General features: G+C 46.1%; 1 protein-coding gene across 1 annotated transcript in view; it reads right to left on the reverse strand.

Moving 5' to 3' along the window:
- BEND7 (BEN domain containing 7) overlaps positions 1 to 27194 on the reverse strand; it is a 112856-nt gene that overhangs the window by 12561 nt on the left and 73101 nt on the right. The window contains exons 9-10 of the mRNA XM_034643610.1: positions 14830 to 14949; positions 6561 to 6614 (exon numbers count right to left, since the gene is read on the reverse strand). Coding sequence (XP_034499501.1) covers positions 6561 to 6614; positions 14830 to 14949 — 174 coding nt within the window. The remainder of the gene's footprint in view (positions 1 to 6560; positions 6615 to 14829; positions 14950 to 27194) is intronic.

The following is a 27194-nucleotide window of genomic DNA, read 5'->3' on the forward strand; positions in this document are numbered from 1 at the left end:
CGGGGGGGAGGCGCGAGGGAGGTGGGGGGAGGGTGTCCTGGGAGGAGCAGCGCCCTCCCGTGTTCAGAGAGGAGAATAAAGCAATTATGTGTGACCGGCCACTTTGCATTAAAGAAGACCGATTTGTCCTTCTGATGTGTTGTTTCCATAGAAGCAGGGCTTAACCTTTTAAGTGAAGATTATAAAGCAACCTAATTCATTTAAAATTAGGCTTCGAGCCTATCCGTACTTAATGCTCAAGTGGCACAAGGGGGACCAGCTGCAGCCATTCTCGGGACTGCCAGGCAGAGCCTGTGACTTTCCGTATTCGAAGACGCTCTTTCTGGGGCAATCTAGTTTGTTTATTTATTTTTAAAAATTAGCTTCCTAAGGAGATATAATTCTCTGTGTAAGATCACCCGAGTATTAATAAATACCTTTTAATTAATGATTAGCTCTGACTCCTCTTCATAAACACAGGGCGACTGGCACACAGGCACGAACCAGGCATGTTCAATTAAAGTAATTTATTGTATTCTTCTGGAACGGACATAAAGAGCATCTTGGGAATTGATATCACAACACAATGTTATACACCATTTCACAACTAGCCTTGTGTTGAAATTTTTTTTAAAGAACATAGTAATTTTAAAAAATCTAAATATTTACATATTAATAAAACATATATACAGAAGATTGAGACATCATCCATAGATATGGAATATTTTTTTTTTTACTAAGAAAGCCTATAAAAAGGATTTCTGAATAATGTCTGAACAGTAGTCACAGTAAGTAAACACAAATACAATTTTAATGTACAAAATATGATTTTACTGTTGCGGTTTTGTGATATGTATTTCCAATTTGTGGATGCATTGCACGTACTTGTGAGTTAAGCAATCCCCACCCTTCCTCAAGTATTGAAAAATCCAAGCTGTCACCCAGTCTTGGAAGGAAGTGCTTTCGAAGGTTTGTGATGCATATTTAACAGATCTCACGGTGGTAAGGTAAATGTTTCTACCTTTATTAGCAACATACTCATCTCACGGTAATAGAGTTGAAAGGTCACTAATTAATCTTTTCAATTCCCTTGAGAACTATTTCCTGCTTGGGGCAGAAGACAAATTTTAAAACATACGTTGCAGAAAAACAAAAGCCCTGGATGTAGGACTTCGTGAGCCCCCTTGAGGGCCAATGGGACCAGTTTCAGGGAAGGGATTCCTAACTGGCCTAGAAATGTAAAAGGCTAATAACTAGAGGATGTGACAGAAACCATTGCTCTGAACCTTCCTTGTAACTTCAGAAATAAGACAAAAGACACACGGATATGAATGGAACTCTCTAGCAGGGAGGGTGATTCCACGAGCCACACCTGGGACCGTGTGGTCACCTTTCAGGGGTGCCTCCTAGCTCCCGTCTTCGGATGATGAGTTGGTCTTCGGTGGAGCCCTGCATCGCCCGCGAGCCCCACCCCCAGCTCAGGTGAGCGGTTCAGTGAGCTATGGCACAGGGCCCTTGGACAGCTGCCTCTACAAGAACTCTGAGCTCTAACGCTCTAGGACATAAAACAAGTGCTAGGGAAATGGCGACAATTCTTTCCCCCTCTGGCTCGGCATGTCTACAGTCCAAATTTCTTTCTGGCTGAAATTTGGCCTTTGGGTCAAGTGCCAAAAGATTTCATGGCAACTTGCTTTATACAGTGAATGAGGTCCACATGCTCTGTTTCTAAGTAAAATGGTATTTTTAAATTCACCATCTTTTTGGACAAGGGAATCTGGAGGTAAATATTTCTGTAAAACAAATACCCACACGGCAAGAAATCTCTTTAGTATAAACCCTTATTTTCATATGTTGGTTTCGTACGAAGTGGACGGCGAGTGTACTAGGAGCCGAATACAGTATATAATAGGAAGTCCGTTCGTGGCTGGCTGCCACACCGGCCGGAACACTAGACCCCGCAGCTTACAATCATCTGGGAAAACAGGTATCACGTGGGTCACTGGTTACTTTGCGTTTCTTGCCTTTTAATTAGGCATTTTGTCACTGTGTTGACACAGTCTTTGAGAAAGGTCTTTCCTTCCTAAGAGTGCATAGATCATTTGTACTTACTCAGGTACAAACGGCTCTCTTTGGAGGAACTGATGTCACAAATGATTTGATCTAATAGGTCAGAGCTATTCTGTCTCCCAAAACAATATTTTCATCTTCTAAGCTGCTGAAGGCCTAATTAATGTTGGCCTTCCCAACTGCTCCCTCAGTGCTGGAAAGAGCTGTTCTCCTTTATTCTGCATCTAAGCAGTGCACATTAAAATAAATTACGCTTCAAAACTCTATATATTCACATTGAGCTTATGAGAAAAAAAAATGAGGGAACTGCTTCTTTTTAGTGAAACAATGAACTCACTGGTCATACGCTGGACTTTTAAAAGGTAATGAACGAGTCAACTCTCAAAATGATTTCTAAAAATCTTAACACCAAATTGGAGGCTTGATTATCACATCTGACAACGTATATGAAAACTATTCAGCTATGACGGGAAAACTTCACAGAACACCCACACTTTGCAGGAACCTGAAATGGTACGTGGATCTTTGAGGGAATTCAACAGAAGGAGTTACGTGTGCTAATGAACAGTGTCACTAAGAGGAAAGTCTAGGCAGTGAAATCTGGCTCTGTGTCTTCCGTGTTTTCTCTCCTGGTGTCAAATATATGACCTACAACAGAGACAAGACAATGAAGAGGGGCCACTTCTCTAAAGGAGGGTTGCACACTTTTCTATGATGGGGCTAGAGGCAAGGAGGCTGGGTCGGTGGAGAACCTCGCTGATGAAGTATCTGTTTCACATTTAAATCACTAATTTTTCAGCCAAGGCTTTAGTCGTGAGCCATTTTAGCCACTGGAAGTTTGTATTGATTATTTTTACAGGAACGTCCATGGCTGTGTGTTACTATTGGAGTATGTCCACATATTGTCCAGGAATAGAATATGGCTAAATAAAATACGGTTTACCTGTAAAAGAGAACATGATGCAGCTATTAAAATAATGTGTATGAAGATTTGTGAAAAGTGGAAAATGCTTGTGAGGTTAAAAAAAAAACTCTCAGGAAATAAAAATTTTATGTATTTGATCTCCATTGTGTAAATAAAGTAGAAAAGTCTGGGGGAAAATACCCAATAATGGTTGTCTCTGAGTGGTAAAATTAATTTATATTTTCTTCCTTTACTTTTGTTAATTGTTTAGAGGTATGTGAAAGGTTGCTAATTTATGGCAAAAATTGCTAGGCCCAGGTGAGCTCTGCACTACCCTCTTTCAAATTAAGAAGACTCCTTTGTAAATTTTAGAAAGTACTGTTTCGATTTCACTTTCTTTATACTTTTTCTGCTCTCCGACACGTGTTCCCCAGTCCTGGGTGGTTTCTCAGGGTTATCAGAGCACGCTGTCCACACCCGCCGGTCTAGCCTGCCTCACATGGGACCAGGGATCCCAGGGGGCGGGCATTTGTGCCCACAACCTAACGATGCTGATTCCTGGGAGCTGCTCCAACACTGACAGGGTCGTGAGGGAAAAGGAACCGAGAAAATACGTTCTTCCGCTACAAAAGCGGTGCACGTTCTTGTTAAAACCAGACACGCGGCAGGTCGCTTAGTGTAGCGGCTGAAACAAATATCGTGGACTGGCGGACCAGAACCCTGACCTGGTCAATCCCGGTTCATCGACACACATAAGGGTCTCCAGCCCTCTCCCCGTCCCTCCCCAGCACACACGGATTTGGAAGGAGGAAAAAGACTTTCAGCAGGTAATAAAAACTGTTGCCACATCTTTCAAAAGGACCCGCTGTTGCCGACTAAGTTCCACAAGAGGAGGAAGGTCTGAGCAGTGAATCTCAATGCAAGGGTGGAGCCACCTGTGCCGGAGACGTGCCCTCCCCCCCCCCCCCCCCCCCCCCCCGGGGCGGCCTCCTCAGGGCACAGGCGAGGAGGAAGGGTCAGGCGTGCTGCTGTGTTCAGAGATGCTGCCCAGACCGGGGATTTTACTTTAGAGGCGATCAAGACACGCCAGTCTAACCAAGGTGATCTAATTCCAATACTGTGACATTTCAGCACCGACCTGCGACTTCTTTTCCCCTTTTCTAAATGATAAACGGTATTATTGATCATGCTGTTTAGTAATCTGTATCAAATGTCAATAGTCTAGTGAAGAGACCTGGCCTACTTCTACTGCGTCCGTCAGGACCTCACGGCCTCGGGCAAGATGTGAGAAAGGACTCCCGTGAGTTTCAACTGCGGAGGACTTCAGGTAGGCTTACGACGNGGCCCCCCCCCCCCCCCCCCCCCGGGGCGGCCTCCTCAGGGCACAGGCGAGGAGGAAGGGTCAGGCGTGCTGCTGTGTTCAGAGATGCTGCCCAGACCGGGGATTTTACTTTAGAGGCGATCAAGACACGCCAGTCTAACCAAGGTGATCTAATTCCAATACTGTGACATTTCAGCACCGACCTGCGACTTCTTTTCCCCTTTTCTAAATGATAAACGGTATTATTGATCATGCTGTTTAGTAATCTGTATCAAATGTCAATAGTCTAGTGAAGAGACCTGGCCTACTTCTACTGCGACCGTCAGGACCTCACGGCCTCGGGCAAGATGTGAGAAAGGACTCCCGTGAGTTTCAACTGCGGAGGACTTCAGGTAGGCTTACGACGGACATTCTAACTGTGAAGACGGACAGTGGAGTGGAATCCTAAAGGGATTAGTACATCCAGTGACTCTTAGGATCTTTAGGAAACATGCAGAGAAAAGCTGGCTTTGGCTTAGGTGTAAGAAAGCTATGCGGTGTAAGGGCTGAAGTCGAGAGGCCGGGGCTCCCGCCAGGCCACCAACCAGCTGTGAGACCTTGAGAGAGTCATTTAGTGTTTCTGGGCCTCAGGCTTTTTTACCTGTAAAATAAAAGGACTGGATAAAAAAAGAAGGGAGGGGACTAGATGATCTCTAACGTTCCTTCTTTCTCAGATTCCTTGAAATTCTTTTCAGTTCCATGAGGTGGTCCTACCATCCCGTGTTCAATTTCCTCATCTGAAACATCTCTCTGCCTCCATCTTCGGACAGGAAAATGCAAAGGTATTATTTCAAGGGGAATGGCTTTCAAATAGGAATAGCAGTACTGGTAACAATACCAAAGCCCACACTCAGGAACATTGTGAGGAAGGGCAGCACGTTGGCCCTGGGGGTGCCGGGGCTGGGGAAGCGGGGAGGAAGGCTGGACAGCACAGCCAGGACAGCTGGGTTCCTCCAGACTGCCTCCTGAAACCAGTTTCATTACTGGTAGTACCAGTTCATGTGTCTACTGGGAGTGGGCCCGGCGTGATCAGAGCAAGGCTGACAGGAGCTGTCCTGATGGGCAAGGACACGATGGGAAGGAACAGTAGAGATCATGCATTTCAGTTACCTTCATTCATAAATGCGGAAACATAGCCAAACAAGCAGAGTTTTCTATTCCCTTTTATGTGATGGCTGCACATGGTCAGGGCTTGATGTAACCAGAGCTTTCTTGCACTAGGGGCCGCAGTTCATTTATGTGACCATCGGTCTGTTGCTTAGCTACGGAGTGACCGAGAAAGCTGGACATCATTTACGCGGTCGGGCTTTCTCGTTGTCCTGACTTGTGTCTGTCCCTCCACTGGGAACTCTGCTCTCCCTGCCATCCCGGGACAGGGGCTCCCAGCACACATGCCACCCAGCAGGGCTCCTCCACAGACTAGCTCCTCCACTTAGATTTGCCAGGTTTTATTTAAAACTTATCACCCTACACCTGGAGTTAGGCTTTCTCACTTAGAGGGTTTTTTGGGGGTGTCTGGGTTTTATGGGCAGAAAATTGTCAGGCTGACTTTGGAGGGCGGTCACTAAAGAATCCCGCCAGCAACTGAGGGAATGAACCGTCGCATGGCTTGGGGATCAGGCCCTGTCCCTTGGGCTCTCAGATATGAGCCCACGAGAGGCAGGAGGCCAGGGCCGGAGTCAAATACCATGAAGTCGGAGTCATGTCTGTGGCTTCCCGCTGCAGATGTTGCAGGAAATGCCCTATCCGGTGGGTCTGCCTCTAGGACGAGGAACACGCACCCACACTAGAGGGACTGGCCTATTCTGTCACTCGCCCTACTCGCTGCGTGCCCGTTATATGAAGAGCCATGACTGCCTCTCAAAACCCCTTTTGGGGGAGGTGGACAAGGACAGAACGGACATGAATTTTATCATAAACTGGTGATTATTCTAGAAAGCAGTATCATTTCATGTTCAAGTCCTCTTAATGTCCACAGGTTTGGGGAGGCACGATGTTGTGACACTAAGTTCTTAGGACTTGCTGTTCTGAGGCTCTTGAGAATATGAGACAGTGTGAAAAATGGAGCTTTTCAGACTCAGTGTAAAAATATCTCTGAGCACAGGGCACTGAGAACCTCTGGTTACTAGGGTGTGGGCCAGAAGCCGTTTGCTCAAGCATCTGCGTCTCTGACGTTACAAACATTTTCAATGCAAATATTTTCATGTGCTGTATTTTCCAGCGGGTGATGAAAATGTAAATGTGTTTTACCTGTTGGTGGTAGGGAAATGCTGTCCAGTCTTTCATCACCGTCAGCTACCTCTGCTGGTTACAAACATAAAACACAGATCTCATTAGTTTCAGGGAGCACGTTCATTTTCCCGAATACAGTAATACGATGTAAAAACTCCAGTAATGCATAATAGTTTCAACTTTCTTCCCCCTTTTCAGCTTCAGTTTGTTCACATTACAGATTTTAGTAGCAGTAAAGTATTTTTTAAGATAATGGTATAAAATCTTTTTTCCTGCATTAAATTTCTTTTTGGTATCTTATGAACTTTATTCTGTCAAACAATGATGATTTCAGTCCATTTTTCCTTGTTTCCTGAGGCTTAACTATCCACCCAGAATCTGGGGGGAATTGTTTCAATATGATCATGGAAGGACAGAGGTCAGTGAATCCCTGTGGTAGAATTTTCCCTTGTCATCCCCAGAACCATCCCTGTGGGGGAGGCTTAGGAAATCCTGAGAACCTCTCTTTGGAGATGACTGGAAACTCAGATCCTAGAGCCGCCCGTCTAAAATTGGCATCAATTTAGTCATAAAATCAGAAGGAATAAGTGTATCTTCAAAAGATTCATCACGTCTGTGTTTCAAAATGCAAACCTTTGCTCATGCCTGATACGTTCTAATCTCCTTAAGAGTTTTCCGGAACTTTACATCAGAAACCAGGGATGTACTGTACGGTGACTAACATAATATAATAAACATTAAAAAAAAAAAAAGAGTTTTCCAAAGGTAGCTCCTTCAGTCACAGAAAACCTTCCACTAAGTACAAAAAGGAAGTGCTCCTCTGCCTCCTGATAACTGAGGGGCTCGTCAGTCTCCCCAGCAAGCTGGGAACAGGTCAAAACATTTCATCAGGGCCATTTGGATCCCTTCACCCGTTGCTCCCTGCGTCCCCGGGCGCGTGAGGCCAGGCACATGGGGGCTGCCATTTGCCATCACGTTGGATGCTGAGTCGGTGGGAAGCAAAAGTAATACTACGCTCCTGTTTTCATTGCTGTGGCTTTAAACACAATCAGGGACAGATACGGCTAGCAACATTCAAAGGCTTCCACTCCGGTTCATTCTCTAACACCTCGTCCTCAGATTGCGACACCCTGGCACCAGTGAAAGGCCCATTGTCGGCTGACCGGCTAAATCCACCACAGAGAAAACGCCGAGAGAAGACACGATAGTCAAGCCCAGTCTGGGCTGGAGAAGAGTTTCTGCTCTTCTCCTCTAAAATGATGTTGTAGGTGACTATTTAATAACATAGAACATGGGGTTCAAGCGCAAGGATAAAAAGATTAAAAATTTTAAAATAGGCTTATAGATAAAATACAGGACATACTAAAATGTTAACAGAGTTTTACTCTGGATGGAAGGCTTACAGGCGTTTCAAATTTCATTCTTTGAGTTTTTAAAATCATTTTATATATTTACGAAATAATGAACATATGTCATCTTTATATTGAGAAGACACTATTTTCTTCTAATTGGTCCGAGTAAATTTGAGTCGGGAAATGAACTACTTGGTAGTCCTTTCATTGTCTATGATTTAAAAAAATTTTCAGTAATGATAACAATAATAGCAACAACGGCCACCACCATTTATTAAATATTTACCATTTACTGAGCACTTTGCATTTATCGTGCCATCTAACTCTTAGAAAACCCTAAGGGTAGGTCGGTTATTCCCCATTTTCACAAAGGAAACAACTGAGATAGACAGAGGTTAAGAGACTAAGTTAATACGGGGCGCCTGGCTGGCTCAGTCGGAAGAGTGTGGGGCTCTTGATGTTGGGGTTGTGGATTCGAGCCCCACGCTGGGTCTAGAGATTACTAAAAAAACAAATAAATAAGTAAACTTAAAAAAAGGGGAGAGATTAAGGGAATGTGTCTAGTAAGTGACACTGCCAAGGCTGTGAGTCAAGTTCATGCCTGGGCTCTTAATCTCTTTGCTATGAATAGTCCAGATGCATATTGCATGCATCGCTGTGAGCTGATTTTTAAAATCTTCAACTTCTAGTTCATTTTAGACTTTAGTAACTTTCTCTATATGTATAATTACCTTCTCTTTAGTTGTAACAAAGCCCCTTCTTTTGTAATTTAGCAATCTTTACTTTTAAAAACTGGGCCTATGCAATCCTATGCTCTAGTAAAAACGGAATGTATACATCTGAAAAATATACAAATTATTGTATGCAAATTAGCGTATGCTGGCTGCACAAACAGGGCCAAGTGTCATGGTGAAGAACACGGCTGTGTTCCTTAAATTTAATTATAACATCTGTCTGTAACAACAAGCTCATAGTCTTTCTTCTCAGGTGACAGTCAAGTTGTGAAATTTAGAAAAAATTGAGCAAGTCCAATAAAAATTTAATAGCAGTGACAGCTTTGCTCTTAGATCTAACACAAATAAAAAACTGTGGTTTTAAGCTCTGAGGAAATAACCTAATGAAAATGATTAAAAATCCACACCGGGAAAGGAATCATTCCAGTTACAGGAGGAAATTATTACATGTGATGAGAGCCCCAAATGAATTTCTACTTGGACTCGCATAACTACCTTTCAGATCTGTGTGGGCCAATTCTCCTTCCTACAGGCAGGGTGGGCTTCCTTCAGCAGCGAGCTGATGAGCTCGCCCAGTTAGAGTCTGTACCTAATTCCAGGAATTGTGCCAAATATGATAAATAAGGTTGAAGATGTGGAACATCTATGAGACACTGTTCGTATTATCATTGGGACTGGGAATAATTAGGACAAAAGAACATGGGCGGGAGCAACGTTACTGATCTTGGCCTCTCAGTTCCTATCAGCCTCAGGAGGGAAAGGCAAGGGTCCCGTGTTGGTGCTGCTTGAGAAGAATGAAGTGTAACAGTATTGGACAAAACTGGAAGATAAAGCCTATTTGGCAGGTCACCGCTGATGTGCTGTCCCTTGGTCTAGATTGGTCTGTAGGTCAGGGCTAGGTTTGCCCTGGGGCCACCTTCCCCTTCTCAGATGCAGAAGGAACCTGCTAAGAAGGCAGAGAAGTGAGTGCCAAGGCGCCAATCACAAATCTCTAGGCAGACCGTCTAAACCCAGTGGTCAGACGTGAAGAAGCCCTGAATCGAATATGGTGATGACTACGGAACAGGGCAGACAATGTCCTGAGCCCGCGAGAGGCTCCCACAGGAAGGGAAGGGGAGGGCAGCTGTCTACAGTTCGGATCCCACTCGGCAGAAGCAGGTGTGTGTGTGTGAAATGCGTGTGTCCTGTGAATTACTAATACAGATGCTGGGATGGTTAAGAAATGTATTCAGGGCCAGTCTGTGGGAAATAGAAACAGGAATGTGGAGGAAAGTCCCCACTGTGTGCATGTGCGTTTGCCGGGGGGAAGCAGGGAAGGGAGTGGAGACCTGAGCTCATCGTAATTGGTCTCAGCATATGACACTAGGGGGGGAAAAAAAAGAGGTGTGCTTATGTATAAAAGATATAGCATGAGGAAACAAAATTTTTTTTAATCAAATATAAATTTATAACAAGATCAACTTTTTTCCCATCAGTTTACAAATGGATTTTCCCCTTTGTTTGTTAAAAAATGAATGGTACAAAGTCTGTATGTTGAAGATGTTTCCACACTACCTTACAATGAGGAAACAAAATTTAAACCCAACTCCCTATTTTAGTCACGTGGGCTACTTCCAGTGTTAAAAAGCACAGTTCAACTGAGTAAGTGTGAAGATCTAGTTGGCTTTGTGAAGTGATTCAGGAATCAGGCCGCATCCCATTGAGCAAACAGAGGGGAGCTCCAAAGGGCTCCGGCAGAGCATTAAGGTTTTAAAAGATAAGACTCGAAAGTCATAAACAGAAAAAAAGGATTATTGTGGGTAAGGCCACCTTCCTTTGGGGACAAAAGGGTCTTATCAGGTGGATTACCTCATCTGGCTCTGGGAGATGGAGAGATGGAGAGGGTCCATGTAACAGATTCCTTTATTGGTGCCGACCAGAAAATTGCCGACTGACCAGTTAGGACTACGTTCCCTGGGGAGGTCAAAAGTCCATCAGGTTAGGTATTACACTCCAGTTTGGTGATGTGACCTAGCACAAGAGACTCCATTTTGGGCCTGTGGTTTTCCTTTTAACCCCAGAAAGGCTGTTTCTGTGTCTGAAAATAGCCTTCCACAGTACACTCGATATAGACTCCGTATTCTCTCTACTTCTCATGTCTTCTACTTTCAAAGGCCCCTCTTCAAACCTAAACTCTTCAGGTCCCCCAGGGACTTGTAATCATTCTCCTGAGCTAGAGGCACGTGTTCTGTCACACAAAGCCCTCCTCTTCCTCCCTCTGAGTTGGCTCTGTAGTTCCTGAATTAGTAGCATCAATACTCTGGATTTATACAGTTCTCTTCCTTCAAGCTCCCAAGTTGCTCCAAGTGTTTCTCACACACACACACCCCCACCCCCTGTGGAGCTCGCAGACTCCAGGCGGCTTCTGGGATTCTCTGTGGAGGAACTGAAGTGCACGAACACGCTAACCCATCTCCGGCTAGAAGCTGCTGGTGTCCTTGGGACCCGTGTGTGCAGCACCAGAAGGTTGCCAAGTGGCTGGTTCTTGGGGTACTCTGGCCCTTGCCCTCTCTTTTGGGCTTACAGAGTACTAAATTCAGGTCTCTTCACTATGGCAAATTTTAGATTTCTCTCAGGCCTGGTTTTTCGACTTCGCCTCTCTGGTTTGGGGGTGTCAACAATTTCCCCAATAGGGAAATGAAGTCCCTACATACCCGAACAGTCAAGATCGCCAACTTACACTTACCAGCAGTCACCACTCAGGCTTCATAAATGAAGTCTAACCTGGGACATAAAACTGGGGAGACACAGCATCCAACATGGCATCAGAGCTCAATGAGGAGTTCTTTGCTGTGTATTCTACTGGGCAGTTGTCTTGGTAACACCTGTCATTCAACTGTGACCCTTCCCCCCCAGCCCGTTCCTGGAGCCTGAAGTCTAAGGAGGCTGAAGTAATAAAAGGGGGCCTTTGCGAGGCAAGGAAGGCTGAGGCAGAAGGCCTTCAGCATAAGAAGCGGTGAGAGACCCACTAGGGGAGTTAATCTTCCTAAGTGTTATTCAGTTAATCTACCCTGAGTGAGGTCAGGCCACTGTGACTCAAGACTCTGAAAGTTTGGGGAAAGAAGGGAGAAGAGAGGACTCAGGAAGGGACTAAGGAGGTAGGGTGCAGGGAAGGAAATGACAGAACACGTCTGAGGAGGAAGGAGGAAGGGGCACTCGAGGACGACCTTGTGAGAGGCCACAGGAGTCCCCAGGAGTCCTAGGCACTTCGTCCCCAGGGACAGAGCTCAGGGATGTTGCCACCCTGTGGGTCCTGGGGGGCATGAAATCAGTAGTCGGATGTCAGGTAAGGAACTGCTAGAATATTACCCAGGATCTCATGTGACCAGGATGAACTAAACAGTAAGACCTTTGCATGGTGGATTATGGACTCTTCTTTCCCACTGACTGATTTGTTGGTTCAGTCAACAAATACTCTTGTATGCCCGTGATGGGCCACACACTTGGGACAGAAACATGACTCAGACGCAGACCCTGCTCCGGGGATCTCGTGGTCAGTGGAAGAGACAGGAGTGCCACTGTTCTGGGGGCAGAAGACCAAAGAGCTGGGGCCGCCTGCGAAGGCTCCAGGAGGAAGGATCCTTTACCATCTGTGCCAGGAAGAGGTGCTGTTTCCGAGGCAGAGAGCCCAGCAAGGTTCAGAACAGGGAGGCGTCCAGTGAGACTGGGGCAGGAGAAGGGCCGGGGCCCTCTCGAGGCCCACGGCAAGAGTAGGAGTGGGCGAGGAGGGTGGGGCTGGCTGCGTGCGATGCTGAAGGGGGTGTGCAGACGAGATTGTATTTGGGGAAGACAGGAAGCGAGTGGAAGTATCTAATTCTCAGAGAACGAAGTCTAGGATCTTGGCACACGGCCACGTCTGGAGCGGCACACGGGTGAGCCATCGATGGTGGGATGGTTCAAGTCCTGGGTGAGGCGTTAGAATAACAACAGCATCAAGAATGGCGGGCCCTGGAGGAGGCCGCGGCTGTGGACTAGCCCTAAGGCAGTGCCAGAGAAGGGGAGGAGAAGCAAAGACAGGCAGGCCCCAGAGCCCAAGGGAAGAGAGCCCATGGAGTCAAAATCAACAAGCAGGTCAAGTGGAGTGTTAATGTAAACAGAAAGCGAATCTGATCATTCAGCGAATGCAGCAGGAGTTTCTGAACGGGGGTGGGGCTGGAGGGCAAAAGGCAATGGGTTCTGAAGTGAACAGGGACGGGAAGCCAACTCAGGCAATGCAAACCCTTTGGGAGGAAATTTGACCAACACTGTCCAGGAGAAAAAGACAGGGGTGGTTTTAAGAAATGGCAGGGATAAAGCAATAGTTCTGCTTTGTTTGGGGCTGGCAAAGGGAAGGAGGATAAGGGCATGAACATTTTTTGAGCATTACGTGTCAGTTCTATATTAGTGGCAATACTTACATTGTCTGATTCTAACTCTGAAAACAGCCCTGAGGCAGGTATTCGTCTTGTTACATAAATGGAGAGCCTGAGGCTCAGAGAAGGTCCCAGGAATTTGGGAGCTAGGGAGTCTGACCTGTTCTTCCCAGTGTACCCCTGCTGCGTTTATTTGCGGTGATTTGTAGATGAAGAGAAAGAAGGCAGAGGAAACAGAGAGACCTGGGGGAAGGGCGAGTGTATGATTTATTTAGTATGCAAGCCCGAAAACCTGCGCAGGCGCAAAGGGCGTCAGTAGCAGTTATGCTGGGACAACAGAAGCAGAGGGGACTGCAGGGCACGGCGGGCTGCTTGGCCCCCTGACCTAGGACACCCCCCCCCCCAGTGCTGCTGCACAGAACGCAGGCATTTTCAAAAGGCACATTAGCTTAGTTTATGGGGACATTTACGCATGACGTATGTCTGGAACCTCATGACAACTGCGAAGCAGGCTTTCTCTAGCTGTCTGCTTCATGACGAAGACACTGAGGCCTGGGAAGCTGGAGTGACTTGCCCGAGGTCCAGGGCTGTGAAGAGCAGAGGAGAGACCTGAAAGCCAGGTCTAGACTCCACTACAACTGACTGCCTGATGCGACACTACGTTTCTACCAACGACAAATAGCAGTAGTCACCGCTCTTTGTGAAGGGGATCAATTCATATAAAAGGAAGCTAATGGGGGAAAAAAGAGGAAAGGAAGATTTCAGTTAAAAAAAATCATCTATGGCTAAATACTTTAGAGTTCTGATAACTACTTTACAGAAGAGAGCTGTAAGGTTTTTCAGCCTGGAGATGCACGTGGTCCCTTGCTGCCCACGTCCCGCTGCATCGAGGGCATTCCCAGTCTGTGCCAGGAGCTCTCCCCGGGGGCCGCTCCCTGTTCCCCGCATGCTGCGAGTTCACACAAGGAATCTGGCAGAGACCCAGGCCCCCGCATGTGCGCTGCTGTTCTCCAGGGCCTCGGCACCAGGCAGCTGTGCGGCAAGCAGTCAGGGTCTGGAGCCCGGCCCCCAGGGCTGCGCTCTCCAGTTACAGAAGCACCGAGGCTCTTAGCGGGCCAGGCGTCCTGAGCTTTGATAGGAATTGTTTGTTTGTTTAAAAAAATAACGTCTAGAGGTTTGTGGCCTCCTAGGGATGATGATTCTTACATGATGGCAGAAAACTGACCTCAAAGGAATTCTTCACTGGTAAATCGGCCCACTGTCATTTGAGACCTCAAATCACCAAACCTAAATAGTCATAATTCAACTGGTATTCGCATTCCTGGGTAAAATCATCTCAGAACTGCCAAAGCCAGATTTGAAAAATATCTATTTGACTTAAAACCCCTTTGTCTATTTCATGTGGTGTTGCTGATAGGAGGATCTTTTTTTGTGTTTTTTTTTGTTTTTTTTTTTCACCTCAAGCAACTGGTAGTTTTTATAAAGCCATGCAGATCCAAACAAACAAAACTCAGCAAATAGAAGCGGATCACAGAGGAGAGACCTGGCTTCACAGGAAGGACACACGAGGCCACGAACGAAAGGAGCAACCTTCTTGGCCTGACATAATTTTTACTACTTAATCTTCAGGTGAATTTCAAAACTCACTCGAGTAAGACTTTAAAATGCAAAACCACGGCACATTCTATCAAGCTTTTCCTTCAACAGACAAAAGACAGCAAAGTGCCCTAGAGCAGGGGACTGTACTTTGACAAGGCTAGGAACTCAGTGAAGGGCTGCTGGCGATCCTTTTCTGGCGGCTGATTCATACCTGAGCCTCTTTTTAACCTTCTTCTGGCCAGTTTGATTTGATCCTGCAGGATCTGTACCCAGTCTCGCGGGCCAGGAAGTTTATCCACGTGGTGAGCAGTGCAGTATTTTTCTGTGAAGACTGAGAGAAAATACGAAATATCGTTAAATACTTTCACAAATAAATCATGCAGATCTGAAATAGGAATATATCCCAAGAAGAAAAAAAAATGTCTTTCTGGAAAGCGTAAGTTCTGCAGGGGGGTATCTTCAACGTCTGTATTATGTTCCCTAATACACAGAGGGGTAAAGATGGAGGCTGGCAGGATCCCGCTCACACACCCTGGATGGTGCTTGAAACAGAAGTAGTTCTAACATGGGGCACCTGGGTGGCTCAGTCGTTAAGCGTCTGCCTTCGGGTCAGGGCGTGATCCCAGATTTATGGGATCGGGCCCCACATCAGGCTCCTCCACCATGAGCCTGCTTCTTCCTCTCCCACTCCCTCTGCTTGTGTTCCCTCTCTTGCTGGCTGTCTCTATCTCTGTCAAATGAATAAATAAAATCTTTAAAAAAAAAAAAGTAGTTCTAACGGAACCGCTCTTTCTGGCGCTGCTGTGGACAGGGCCACTGCCCTCCGCGCAGGGCACTTTCACGCCCCATCCATGCACCTCGCTCTCCGAAAGGACGAGACCTAGCTTACAGTCAGCTCACCCTGCCTTCATGGTATTTAAAATACTGGCAGGTTTAATGTTGTAAAGGTTTCTTTTTAAAAGAAAGGGCAAGGGAAAATGTTGACAGATTCAACTCTATAAAACTGTAAAACTTCTATTGAATGAAAAAGAAACATTTCATCAGAATGAGAAAAGCTGGTTCTGCTAAATACGACCAAAGAGGTTCGGTGTCCACCACCGAAACAAGAAGTTCATCCAAATAAAAGAACAACTTCAGAAGTCTCCATAGGTAAGTGGACAAAGTGTATCTAGGAAAAATGGTCAGCCAATATATAAACCAAAGAATTGCAAAACACACCTTATATCTAATAAATCAGAAAAACAATGTTAAAAAGCTAATATTGGATATGGATAAAATAGTAGGGACCAGGCCCGTTCATACATTAGAGTGAAGGTGGCCGGGGTTACTGGACCAGTGTCTAGAACTGGCATTTCTGGTGAATCCTGTGACCTGGTAAATATGGGAGAAAGGGAACATTTGAGGGGAAAGGCGGGCAGTACTGGGTTCGGTTTGGAACGTGCTGATTTGGGGTGTTTGCGAAGCACCCACTGGGGCGGGCTAGCAGCTACTTGGCACAGAAGTCTGCAGGTCAGGGAAGGGGTCCAGGCAGAAGATATGGGCCTGAGGGGCAGGCACATACCTATATGTGGTAGTTAGAACAACAACAACTTGTTGGCCAGGGAGAGCATACGGAGTGAACAGAGCACTGGGCCAAGCACAGAACCAGAGAGAACCCAGCTGGAAGGAGCTGAAGGCACAGGACCGGCGAAATCAGGAGAACTGGCAAGTGTGGTCTCACAAGGACCAGCGAGCGGCACTAATGAAGACAAGGGACAACAGTCTGAAGTGCAGAAGAGAGGGTCAGGCACAGCGGTTTGCCAAGTGTCACTGGAACTCCTCAAGGGAGAGGTGGGGTGGCCACAGATGACATTCCAGAAAAACCGGGTTCAGTGGGGGAAGGAAGAGAAGAGGGGACGGTTGGGAGGAGCACTCAGGTTGCGGAGACGTGAGCACGGTTTACATTCTGGAGAAGGCAGGATCCAGGAGAAAGAAGGAGACAGTCACAGGAACCACGCTGGCGGAACGGAGGTGGTGGGATCTGGAAATGGGGGTTGCCCTTGAACAGGAGGAAGACTTCCCCTCTGCACCCAGAGGGAAGGGGAGCTGGGGTGGATTTAGAAGTGGTCTAGGCGAGCAATTGCTCCTGAGACCTCAGTGACTCAGTGGCAAGGGGTAGGGAGAGTGTGGGGAATGTCTGGAATTGCCTCTGAGAAGAAGAGGAAGAGGAGAGCAGTGGACCAAGGACGTGGACCAAGGGATGGTCGGACTGGTCCAGGCGAGGATTCTGCTGGATGGTTCAGGCAGGAGGACAGGGGCATAAAGTGCTTGCAGATGCCAGCTGGACTTCATTACCTCTGATTTCTTCACTCCCCTTCTCCCTCCCCAAATCTGGGAAGGAAGCAAAGCCAGAAAAAGGCTCGGATGATTGGAAAAATCTATGAGGATCAGGGAATGAAATATCGGTGGGGTTGGCAAGGAGGTGCCATAGAGTGAGGGCAGTTGAGAGTATCATGCTAGAGAAGAAAGCATCAGCGGTGGAGAAGTTCTGCATGAGAATGCTAAGGTGTGGTCACGTGCATGAGGTCTGGACATGATGTGGTTGGGGGGTCAGGCGGATCTTTCATGAGGACAGTGAAGTCACTCAGGGTGCCAGCAGGACCTGCAAGGGAGAGGAAGGTGTGTAGCTGTGATAAGAGCCTGATCACATGGGAAGGGTCCACTCCAGCCCCAGCCGAGCAGAGGAAGGGGATGACTGGGAAACAGAAGGATCGAGGAGAATGTCAACCAGGCTGTCCAATATATGGCCTATGGGCATGAGCAAGCCGGCGGTCTCTACTCCGAAGGGAAGCAGATGCAGTGATATCCCTGGGGGTAGGTGTGCTCTTGAATCTCCTAAGCCGGATTGGAGACCACGTCAAGGGTCCTCATGGATCCTGTCCCCCTCAAAGCACCAACCACGGTGCCCTGTACTGAGTAAGAAGTCAATTAATATTTGATGAACACACATATTTTCCAGTTTTGTTTCTAATGGCAGCAGATACAATAGCTCATGAATTTAGACTAATTAGGAAGTTTTAATTCATGGAATATAGTTAAAGGAACAAGGCTGTATTATGCCCAAAAGCCCACAATAACATTTCCTAATCAGAGAATTGCCAAAAGGTTCTCGAAGTTCTATTGTAACAAAAAGAAAATAATTGTGGGGCGCCTGGGTGGCAGCGGTTAAGCGTCTGCCTTCGGCTCAGGGCGTGATCCCGGCGTTATGGGTTCGAGCCCCACATCAGGCTCCTCTGCTGTGAGCCTGGTTCTTCCTCTCCCACTCCCCCTGCTTGTGTTCCCTCTCTCACTAGCTGTCTCTATCTCTGCCACATAAATAAATAAAATCTAAAAAAAAAAAAAAGAAAAAAAAGAAAATAATTGTATTTAGCACGCTCTTAGTTTATATGAAAATGTGTACCACAAAAATGACTGACTATATCATCTTACCAGGTAAACATCTCCCTCCGTGTGATATTATTTGTATAATTAATTTCCATAGCAACCCCTCTTTTCTTAGATTGTGAAATGCATGTGTCCAAATTAGCACACACTAGAAAACAGTGGTTCCAAATCTCAAAGTCAATGTGGGTTATGCCAACATCAAAATGACTTCCGGCAACCATGCATGTCAATGACCAAGTTTAGGAGAACCAAAGGGAAGGTTCTGGAATGTTTTCTCCCTCTCTGTGAGGGGCTTCCAAGCAGATCCTTGTAAGCTAGTCTTGGGCTCAAATATTCTGTCACCCATGAAAAAGGCAATAATTTCTATTTGTTTTTTCTCCTTTCAGTTAAAATTTATCCAGTTATAATAAAAAGAAGCCAGGGAAATCTGTGTCTTCGGGGTCTGTGTCTGAGACCGTTGAAGACACAGCATTAGGCGTCTCAGAAAATACCTAAACCAACAAATATTTCCACTGGGCGTATTACTGACAGTTGATTTCATGGATTACATTCAAACTTAAAAGAGACTTTTAACTTGGATCTATCTACTGAAGACGGAATCCTATTCTCTGTTACACGCGCAGATGGGGCCTTAGAACATGGCCTAAAGATTGTCATTGTATTGATCCGAAAATGCTCAATATGCTATGTGAATAGAGGTATCGAGTAAGCAGAATATATTTTGCTGCCTGAATCTATAGCTAAAGGTCAAGCTATTATCCTGGTAACAGTTCCATTAGGAGTAATGATGTGAAAAGAGGCATTGCATTAATGCACGGGGTTTCCTACTATGTTAATGGTGGGTCATTAAGACTCATAGAACAATTTGCATTCATCCTTAGAATGCAATAGGTACTAAAAAGAAATGTCCCTCTTTTTCTATTTTCCTACATTAAGGAGAAGCAAGGACTAATTTTAAACAAGGCCGAATAATCCGAGCAAGCGGATTAAAGCCAACAATTAGACCAAGTAAAAGAGTTAAAACATCTCCTGTGCTTAATATAATTTGAGAACCCAAGGTACAAAGAGTATGTTAAGTCACTAGGGAAATGACAAATGTTCAATTTGATCTGTACATGAATAATGACTTTTCTCATATACTTGTGTTCGTTTGAACCGTGCCCTTTAATTGTATATAAATAATGAATAAGCTGGTGGTGGCTGAGCAGATCCTTCCCTGGGAAACACAGCATTTAACGTAATCATCAATGAATAGGCGGTGTGTGGTGTGTCTGGATGCTCCATGCTGAGAACACCGCGGACTGGCCACCTTCCCCAACAGCTATCTGTTCACACGGTGGGAGCTCCTAAAGGACCCTTCATTTGGATTTTTCTAGCTCCCTATGCTGGGAAAAGCAGAATATGGGGTGGATTTTTAAAGGAAGTCACTGGATCACACAGACACTTGGAGAAGCAGGAGAACGACCCGCAGAGCTGCAGTTTCTCTGTGCCCCTTCAGAAGAGGTGACAGCTGGCCAGCAGAGAGATCCCAAGTTCTGATCTGATGACACAGTTTTAAGTTATGGTCAAACAGCCAAGTAGTAATCAAGGCTGACGTCAAGCCTCACGGAAGCCAGGTCGTCCCAGGCCCCGCGCATCTCCCAGAGCATGAGAGGGGCCAGGGACCAGTGGGAAAGAGAGCTCTCTCTGTGGTTGGGTCTTGGGGCTGTGCCAAGGAGAGGGAACCCTGGGGCCAAGCTGCAGGGGGAGCCAATGAGGTTTTCCTGCAGGCTGCCCGCGTTCCCCCTCCTCACATGTGAGCGACCCGAAGACCACAGCACCCTCCCACGGCCCCCTCTTCCCTATACTCTTTTAAAACTACTATGTGCAGCTTCCCATGCGCTAAGCACGTTATAATGTATCTCATTTAATGGTCGCCGTAACCTGATGGTGCAGGTGTTGTGATCCTGCCTTAGAGACAGAATCAAAGTACACGTGGTTAAGTAACCGGTCCCGGACCGCATGGCTAATAGGGATTATTTTCCACATAAATTATTTAAATTTTAATTTAAAGTTACATATGAGCACGTAGATTTTGTAAAAGAATAATGACTGAATTCTAAATAGAAGCAAATCAATAGCTAAGTTAATGCTGTGAACGCTGGTCTTACTTTCATCTACACAAAACAGAAGCACAGGAGACAAGAAGGGAGAGGACCAGGCGGGTGTGTGAGATCACCTCCCCTCTAGATCAAAGGGATCGGTCAGCCTGAGGCCAGGAAGGGAGAAAGGAGACTGGGCTTTGCGGAGGACTGGTCTCTAGGTGTTTTCAACTCTTGAGACTGAGGACGCTGGTGCACATTTTATTTGGCTCTAAGAGAGAATATATTTTCTTTGAAAATGATATGGTGTTTCAGTTCCCAAATTCCTGGGGACAGCTGAAATCCACAAGTCATAGGCTTGACACCCATTCCAGTAATTTATTAAAGTCACAAGAAATGTGGAAGTTAGGGTACTGGGAGAGAAAAGGAAAGAGCTAGAAGAAGGGCTGGCGGATGGTGCGGGCTGTTCTGATGCTGCAGATCTCAGGGCAAATGCTACTGGACCAGGGAGGGTCCCTCGGCTATGCAGCTTCAAACTCGGGTTTTGTCAGACCACCCAAGTTCACGCCTGAGAAACCAGCTCACAATAACTAAACCTACAAGGGACTGATCAATAAGCTATGATGCAATTAATTAATGTGTAAGGGGGGGATTATCGTTCTAGTATCTGAAACATTTGATGTCATAACCCAGTACCCTCACTTCTTGGAATCAAGGTGCTGGAATCAACAGGAAGTCTGAGTTGAAGCAAAGGCAGCTGGAGGGTGTGGGGCTGGCCAAGCTCAAGGCTGCCTCTGGGAAACCTCCCCTTCCCCCATCCCAACCCAGCCCCCGCAGCCAAAGCAGGCAGGAATGTTTTGTACCTGTGCCCTCAGCTTGGCCACAGCACGGATGGGCGCTTCACCGAAGGGAAGCCAAGCCACAGACTGACTGCACAAAGGATGAGCTTCTCAGCAGAGCAAGCGATGAGAGGATGAGGGCTTGAGCAGTAGTAGGCTAAGCTGAGACCTCGCAGCATGAGTGGCCACACCTTGCAAACCAGAACTGTGTGTGTGTGGGGAGGAACCCAGTGGAGGAAGCCAGCTGGTAAGTAGGAGGAGGAAGCAGATGTACACAGAGAAGAAGGGAGCCAGAGAGACCGACAGGTGTCACTTGGGAGGAAGGGAGGCAGCGTGCAGTCGGCCAAGAGCGTTTCTATTTTGCAGCCTCGCAAAACAGCTTCTTCCTAAGGGAGTGTTAGAGACACTGTGTTTTGAGACCAAAAGAGCCTTCTTGAAGAGAACATTTTATACACACTGGAGTAAAGCCTGGATGNTTTTTTTTTTTTTTTTTTTTTTTTTTTTTTTTTTTTCAAGTAAGCTCCATGCCCAGCGTGGAGCCCAGTGCAGAGCTTGATCTCATGACCCTGAGGTCAAGACCTGAGCTGAAATCGAGAGTCGGATGCCCAACCGACTGAGCCATCCCGGCACCTCAAGTAAAGACTGATTCTTAATCCACCGCCGATTACACATGAATGACCACCAAACCCTACTATTACAGTTACGAATTAGGCAACCAAGCAAATTAATCAAAATATATGCCTACACTTAAAATAAAGAAAACAGAGAATACCAAAGGCAAAGAGATCTTAAAAGCAACCAGAGGGAAAAGATACGTTATCTACAGAAGAACAGCAGACTGACGGGGGACCCCCAATAGCAACCAAATCTCGAAGACAGTGGGATATTTTCAAATTGTTCTGCAAAAACAACCCTCAGTCTAGAACACAGAACCCCAATGGACCCCCCATCATTCAACAGTGAGGGTGAAATAAATAATCAGAACAGAGACTGAAATAACACGCCAGTTATTACTACAGGTCATAGCTGAGGAGGAAGAGCACTGAGAGCGGAGGGAAGGAGGGGGAGGGAGGGCGCGAGCTGTCAGATACTAGGAACTCCTGCAATGCCAAACTAATGAAAACTGTAGCAATAACTCAGAGGTGGACAAAAGACGAAGTGTAAACAGGTAAAGTACGAGCTCGGTATAAGACTGAGGGGGAATTACAATTCATGTAAAAAAAAAAAAAAAGAGGATGGTGTTAAAATTATTGATTGCCCAGAGAGAAAAACAAATTAAATCCTTCCCTCACATTTTAGGCAAAAGTAAATTCCAAGGGGATGAAAGATCTGAATATAAAAGATAAAACTTTAAAACTTTGTTGGGGAAAAAAAATCAGGAATACAATTATATATCATCATGGAGGAGAGAATTTCTTAAAACGGGCACCAAAAAACCCCAGAAACATTAAGTAGTCTATCTGGCTGTTAAATCTTAACTTTGGTGTGATAAAAGAGATCATATACAAAGTTTCACAGGTGAGAAAATACAAGAAAACATTTATAACAGATGAAACTGACAGAAGAATTCATGGAAGTCAACACAACAGCCTATTGGAGAGATAGGAAAAGGATGGAAATTCACAGAGGGAAAATAAGCAAATAGTGGTAAATATGAAATGACGGTCAATCTTTTTAATAATCAGGGAACCCACTACTGAGGTGCTGCTTGAGACCAATCAGAAGGGGCAAAAATTAAAGTCAGTTAACACCACATGTTGGCAAGAATGAGGAAAAATAGGATTTCTTATTCGTTGTTGGTGGATATGAAAGTGATGTGTCGCGTGAGAGAGCCGTTTGGCAAAATGCTTAATGCAGCTGAAGATGCTTGTATCCTCAGTTCCGCTCCCTGGTGCGTCCCCCAGAGAAACTCCCACGTGAACCGCAGGAAACACAAAGGTGACTGTCACCATCGGTAACCGTGCCCAAGAACCACCTAACTGCCCCTTAACAGAAGACTGCAGAAAGAAATCGCTGTGTATTATAGGGTGGTTAGCAGTTAAAGTGAATAAATGAGACTTATAATGTATTGATATGGATAAATCTCAAAAAAAAGGTCACAAACTTGCAAAAGTACAGTATGAGGCTGTGCGTGTGGATTCATAAATTCACGAGACAGTAGTACGGGTGATTTATGGACACACACTTCAGCAATAATGTAGAAAAACAGAAGGGAGAAAGATTCGCACCAACTTCAGGTTACTCTGGAGTGGGAGGGAGAAAGAAAGGAGATGGTAGGAGCAGAGGGAAAGGGAGGGTCTTAAGCAGGCTCCACGCCCAAAGCAAAGCCCCAAGGCAGGGCTCGATCTCATGACCCTGAGATCAGGACCTGAGCCGGAATCAAGAACTGGACGCTTAACCGAATGAGCCCTCCAGGCACCCCGAACACTTTGATTCTTAAAAAATAAAAGAGCATGGGTATGAAGTAAATATAACACTTGTTTTAAACCTCAGTGGTAAGGTGGAGAGAAAATGAATCTTGGAAGAGGTCTTCAATGCATTCAAGATGAAGAGGAATACTATTTTCACTTCTGGCATAATGACCACTGCTAACGGGGACAAACACCATTCTTCCATCAGCCTATGAACCAATCAAGAGAATTTCTCCTAGGACGATGCTGGGACATCAATTCTGACCGGATCTCCAGTCTGCTGCTCTCTCTCTGGGGTCGGGGGGGGGGAGCCCGGAGAAGACTCAGGACTTTGCCTTCCCGGAGCAGCAGGGGGAAGGTATCAGTCCATCACCTGCCCCCCTCCCTGGCTCTCAGCTGACCTTCTCAGGCAAGGCCCCTCTGAGCTCGTTAACCAGTGGTTTTCAAAATAACAGCGCGTAGTGATCCCTGAGACTATGCAGTTGGCAAGGGCAGAGATCGCGGCTCCCTCGCGCACGGTGGCTGGCCCATGTCAGGGAGCAGCTCGTGAAAGAATAAAACCGGAGAAATGGTTTTCTCTAATCTGTGACTTCACTTGAGAGAACCAGAGAATTTCTTCCGTAAATAGCCGACAGGTCTTGAGATCACACTGAGCCCTCAAGTTCATTTGGGATTTCATTTAACTGTAAGATTTAGCACAGTTCATCGACTATTGCACCTAAAAATGAAATCTTTAAAGTTAACAAGTTAAGAAAATACAGTAATACAAACAATAATGCATTCATTGATGAAAGGAGAATATCCTCCTGGATTATCTACGCAGGAGACTGCAGGGCAGTCAGCTGGTCAAGCAGAGGGAAGGGTGACCACAATGGCCATCGAATTCTTTGTCCCCTAGTGCGGATCCTGTGCGGGACTGTAATTTTCAGGGGGTTGTTGTAACAAAAAGGGCCTTTGGTATCCATAACATTGATTCCCAGTCATATTTATTTACTTCTCTAGGATTACTTCTGAGAATCTGGACTAAAATTACTGAACCACAGAATTTCTGAACTGGCAGAGACTTTAAAAATTAGCCAACCTACACCTTTTTTTCTACCCCCCNCCTTTTTTTCCCCCCCCCCCCCCCCAGAGAAGACAGTGTTTCAAGACCTCAATGCCAGTGTCAGGAGTGAGTCTGTACCCACAATGCTCCTTTCAGGATCCCCAAACTGGTGGGACTTTGAGGTCTGAGCAATCTTGTTTAATCACAGCGATCCTCAAAGATTTGAGGCCAGAGCAGTCTGGGGGAAAGAACAATATCCCTTGTCTTCCTTTTGCTACAATGGCATCTCTGTTTAAAAGAAAGTGCCTTTAGTGGTTTCTCAAATTAAACAAAGTTAATTTTAAATTTACTTCGATTCAAGAGAGCCCTCAGCAGAGCTCATTTATAATACAACTTAGTGGGAGATATGATTAACACTTTCCTCTGGCTCGCTGCTACAACACATGTTTGTTTAACATGTTTGGTATATTTCAAGGGAATAAATTATATCTGTGAAATATTAAGGTCTGGATAATAACCAGTTTTGATGTCATGGTGTTTTACTATTTACTCCCTTTTCTGGGCAAAGAAAAATGTTTCAAAAATCACAGATTTATAGAAATTCTACTTGGGAGGCATCTTGGAAATAGTATAACTCACTTATTTTCTAGATCAGAGCTGAGAGAACCATCGGTTCAAGAAGTTAGGCAAGGGGCATAGGACATTCTCTTTACCCAGGCTCTACGGGGTGTTGCTGTGGTTGTCTGCTCTGCATATAAATGATGAGGAAAAAGTACTGAGTTTTTCTCTCTGTTTTTAAAGGTAGAAAGGTTTCTGGGGCTCTGGGGTGGCTCAGTCGGTTAAGCATCTGCATTCGGCTCAGGTCATGATCCTGGGGTCCTGGGATCGAGTTCCGCATCGGGCTCCCTGCTCAGCGGGGAGCCTTCTTCTCCCTCTCCTTCGGCCTGCCACCCCCCGCCCCACTCATGCTCTCTCGCTCGCTCTCAAATAAATAAATAAAATCTTAAAAAAAAATAAAAATAAGAAATAAAGCTAAGGTTTTACACAATATGAACTTCTGAAGCCATTCCATGAGGTGCTGAGTTCACGGCCTGGCCAGTAAATCCGGAAGCTGTACTCACAGTACCAGAGTAAGTTAGGGAACATTCTGGAAGTCCAGGTACCGTCCTGTCCCTCACAACCACCTACACTCAGAGATGGCTCAGGTCAGAAGAACAAGAGTGATGAGCTGGGAGGGCAGTGCTGGTGACAGGGCCTCCCTCACCTATGAGGATCAGGTCATCGGATCGGCGCGCTCACCACCATCCCGGCCGCTACAGGCCTATGGGTGTTGTGTGGTGGTGACGTCAGGGTCAGGACAGGCTGATACCTCAGAGCTAAGCTTTTGTTTCCTGCCCTTTTTCAATGGTGACAACCCTCCTTTAGTTGAGATCGGCTATAGGAGGACCGTGGGCTCACATTTTGAGGCTGATAATATACGAGTTCTCTTCTCTTTGATACTGTCTTGGAGGCGCCACGTTGCCATGATGATGAGTGCTAAAAAAACACACGGACGGATGAGCATACTGAGGTTTCAAGAAGTCTTGAGATGGCAAAAACAGGAACTGGCACATTGAGCCTGCTGATGGGTTCCATTATGGGGTTTATTTAAATCACAGTCCCACAGTCCCATTATCATACGTAACATCCGAAGAGGATTGCTCTCCAGAATGAACGAAAGCATGACACGTTACTCCTTCCACGCTGCAGACTGAGGAGGCTGCTGTGTGACACTCGACAAGTCACAGCTTTCAGAGCCTCCACCGGACAAAGCAGGTTTGCTATTCGGGATCATCGTGACGCTTCTGACTGACGAGGTTCCTACTGGCCTCCATTGTTGTGCACCACTTGACTTCTCTGTTGGCGTTGTTTCTTCTCATCTTCAGATTTATATTCTGCCTTCTGGAATTTCAGCTGCCCTCCTCTGAGGTGTCTTGGAGAAGTTGCGTAGTTATCCCCTTATGTGTGCCCTGTATGTATCCAACGTAGCAGAGCTGTGTTGGCATTTTTAAGAAGCCACCTTTTTCCATGAAGATACAATGACCGCCTCATTCCTTCCACCCCTCTTTCCTTTCTTCCTGTATTTATTCAGCATTGATTATGCGAGTGGCACTGTGTCACACCCTGAGGAACACGCCAAGCCAATCTAGAACGTGGTCTCCGCCCTACAGGGGCTTGTGGTCTTGTGGAGGCGACAAAACGTCGACTGTAAATAGATTGACCACGTATCCTGATTTGTCCAGGATGGCTCAAAATGGCTGCTTTCCCAGTGAGATGATCAAGGACACCAGCTTCACTCTCCAAAGCGTCACAGTTTGGGACATACATGGTACTGTCATCTTCCACATAAACCATGAGTAACAAGCAAAGGGTTAAGACTTATTGGTAAACTACACAAAGGTAACGTGTGCTACAGGAACACAGAGAAAGGAGAGATCCAGGCAGGCTGGGACACTGGGGAAAGTCTCATAGTAGAGGCCCCGAGATGTGGCCAGACCACGAAGAGCTGGATTTGTTTAGAGAGAACAGCGACGCAGCCCCGGAACACAGCCTAACTCAGAGTCCATGATGAAAACGTGACGCCTGAGGGGTCGACGCTGGGCTGGCCCTCCTGGTAGGAAGGAGCACTGGGACACGTAGTTGCGAGGAGAGAGAAATCCAATAATGATGAGTCTGGAAGAGGTCAGAGTTTGGACTTGATTTAACGGCCGAAGATGGGTTACATGGGGAAATGGCAG

This window comes from Ailuropoda melanoleuca, chromosome 15, assembly GCF_002007445.2.
Source record: "Ailuropoda melanoleuca isolate Jingjing chromosome 15, ASM200744v2, whole genome shotgun sequence".
NCBI lineage: Eukaryota > Metazoa > Chordata > Mammalia > Carnivora > Ursidae > Ailuropoda > Ailuropoda melanoleuca.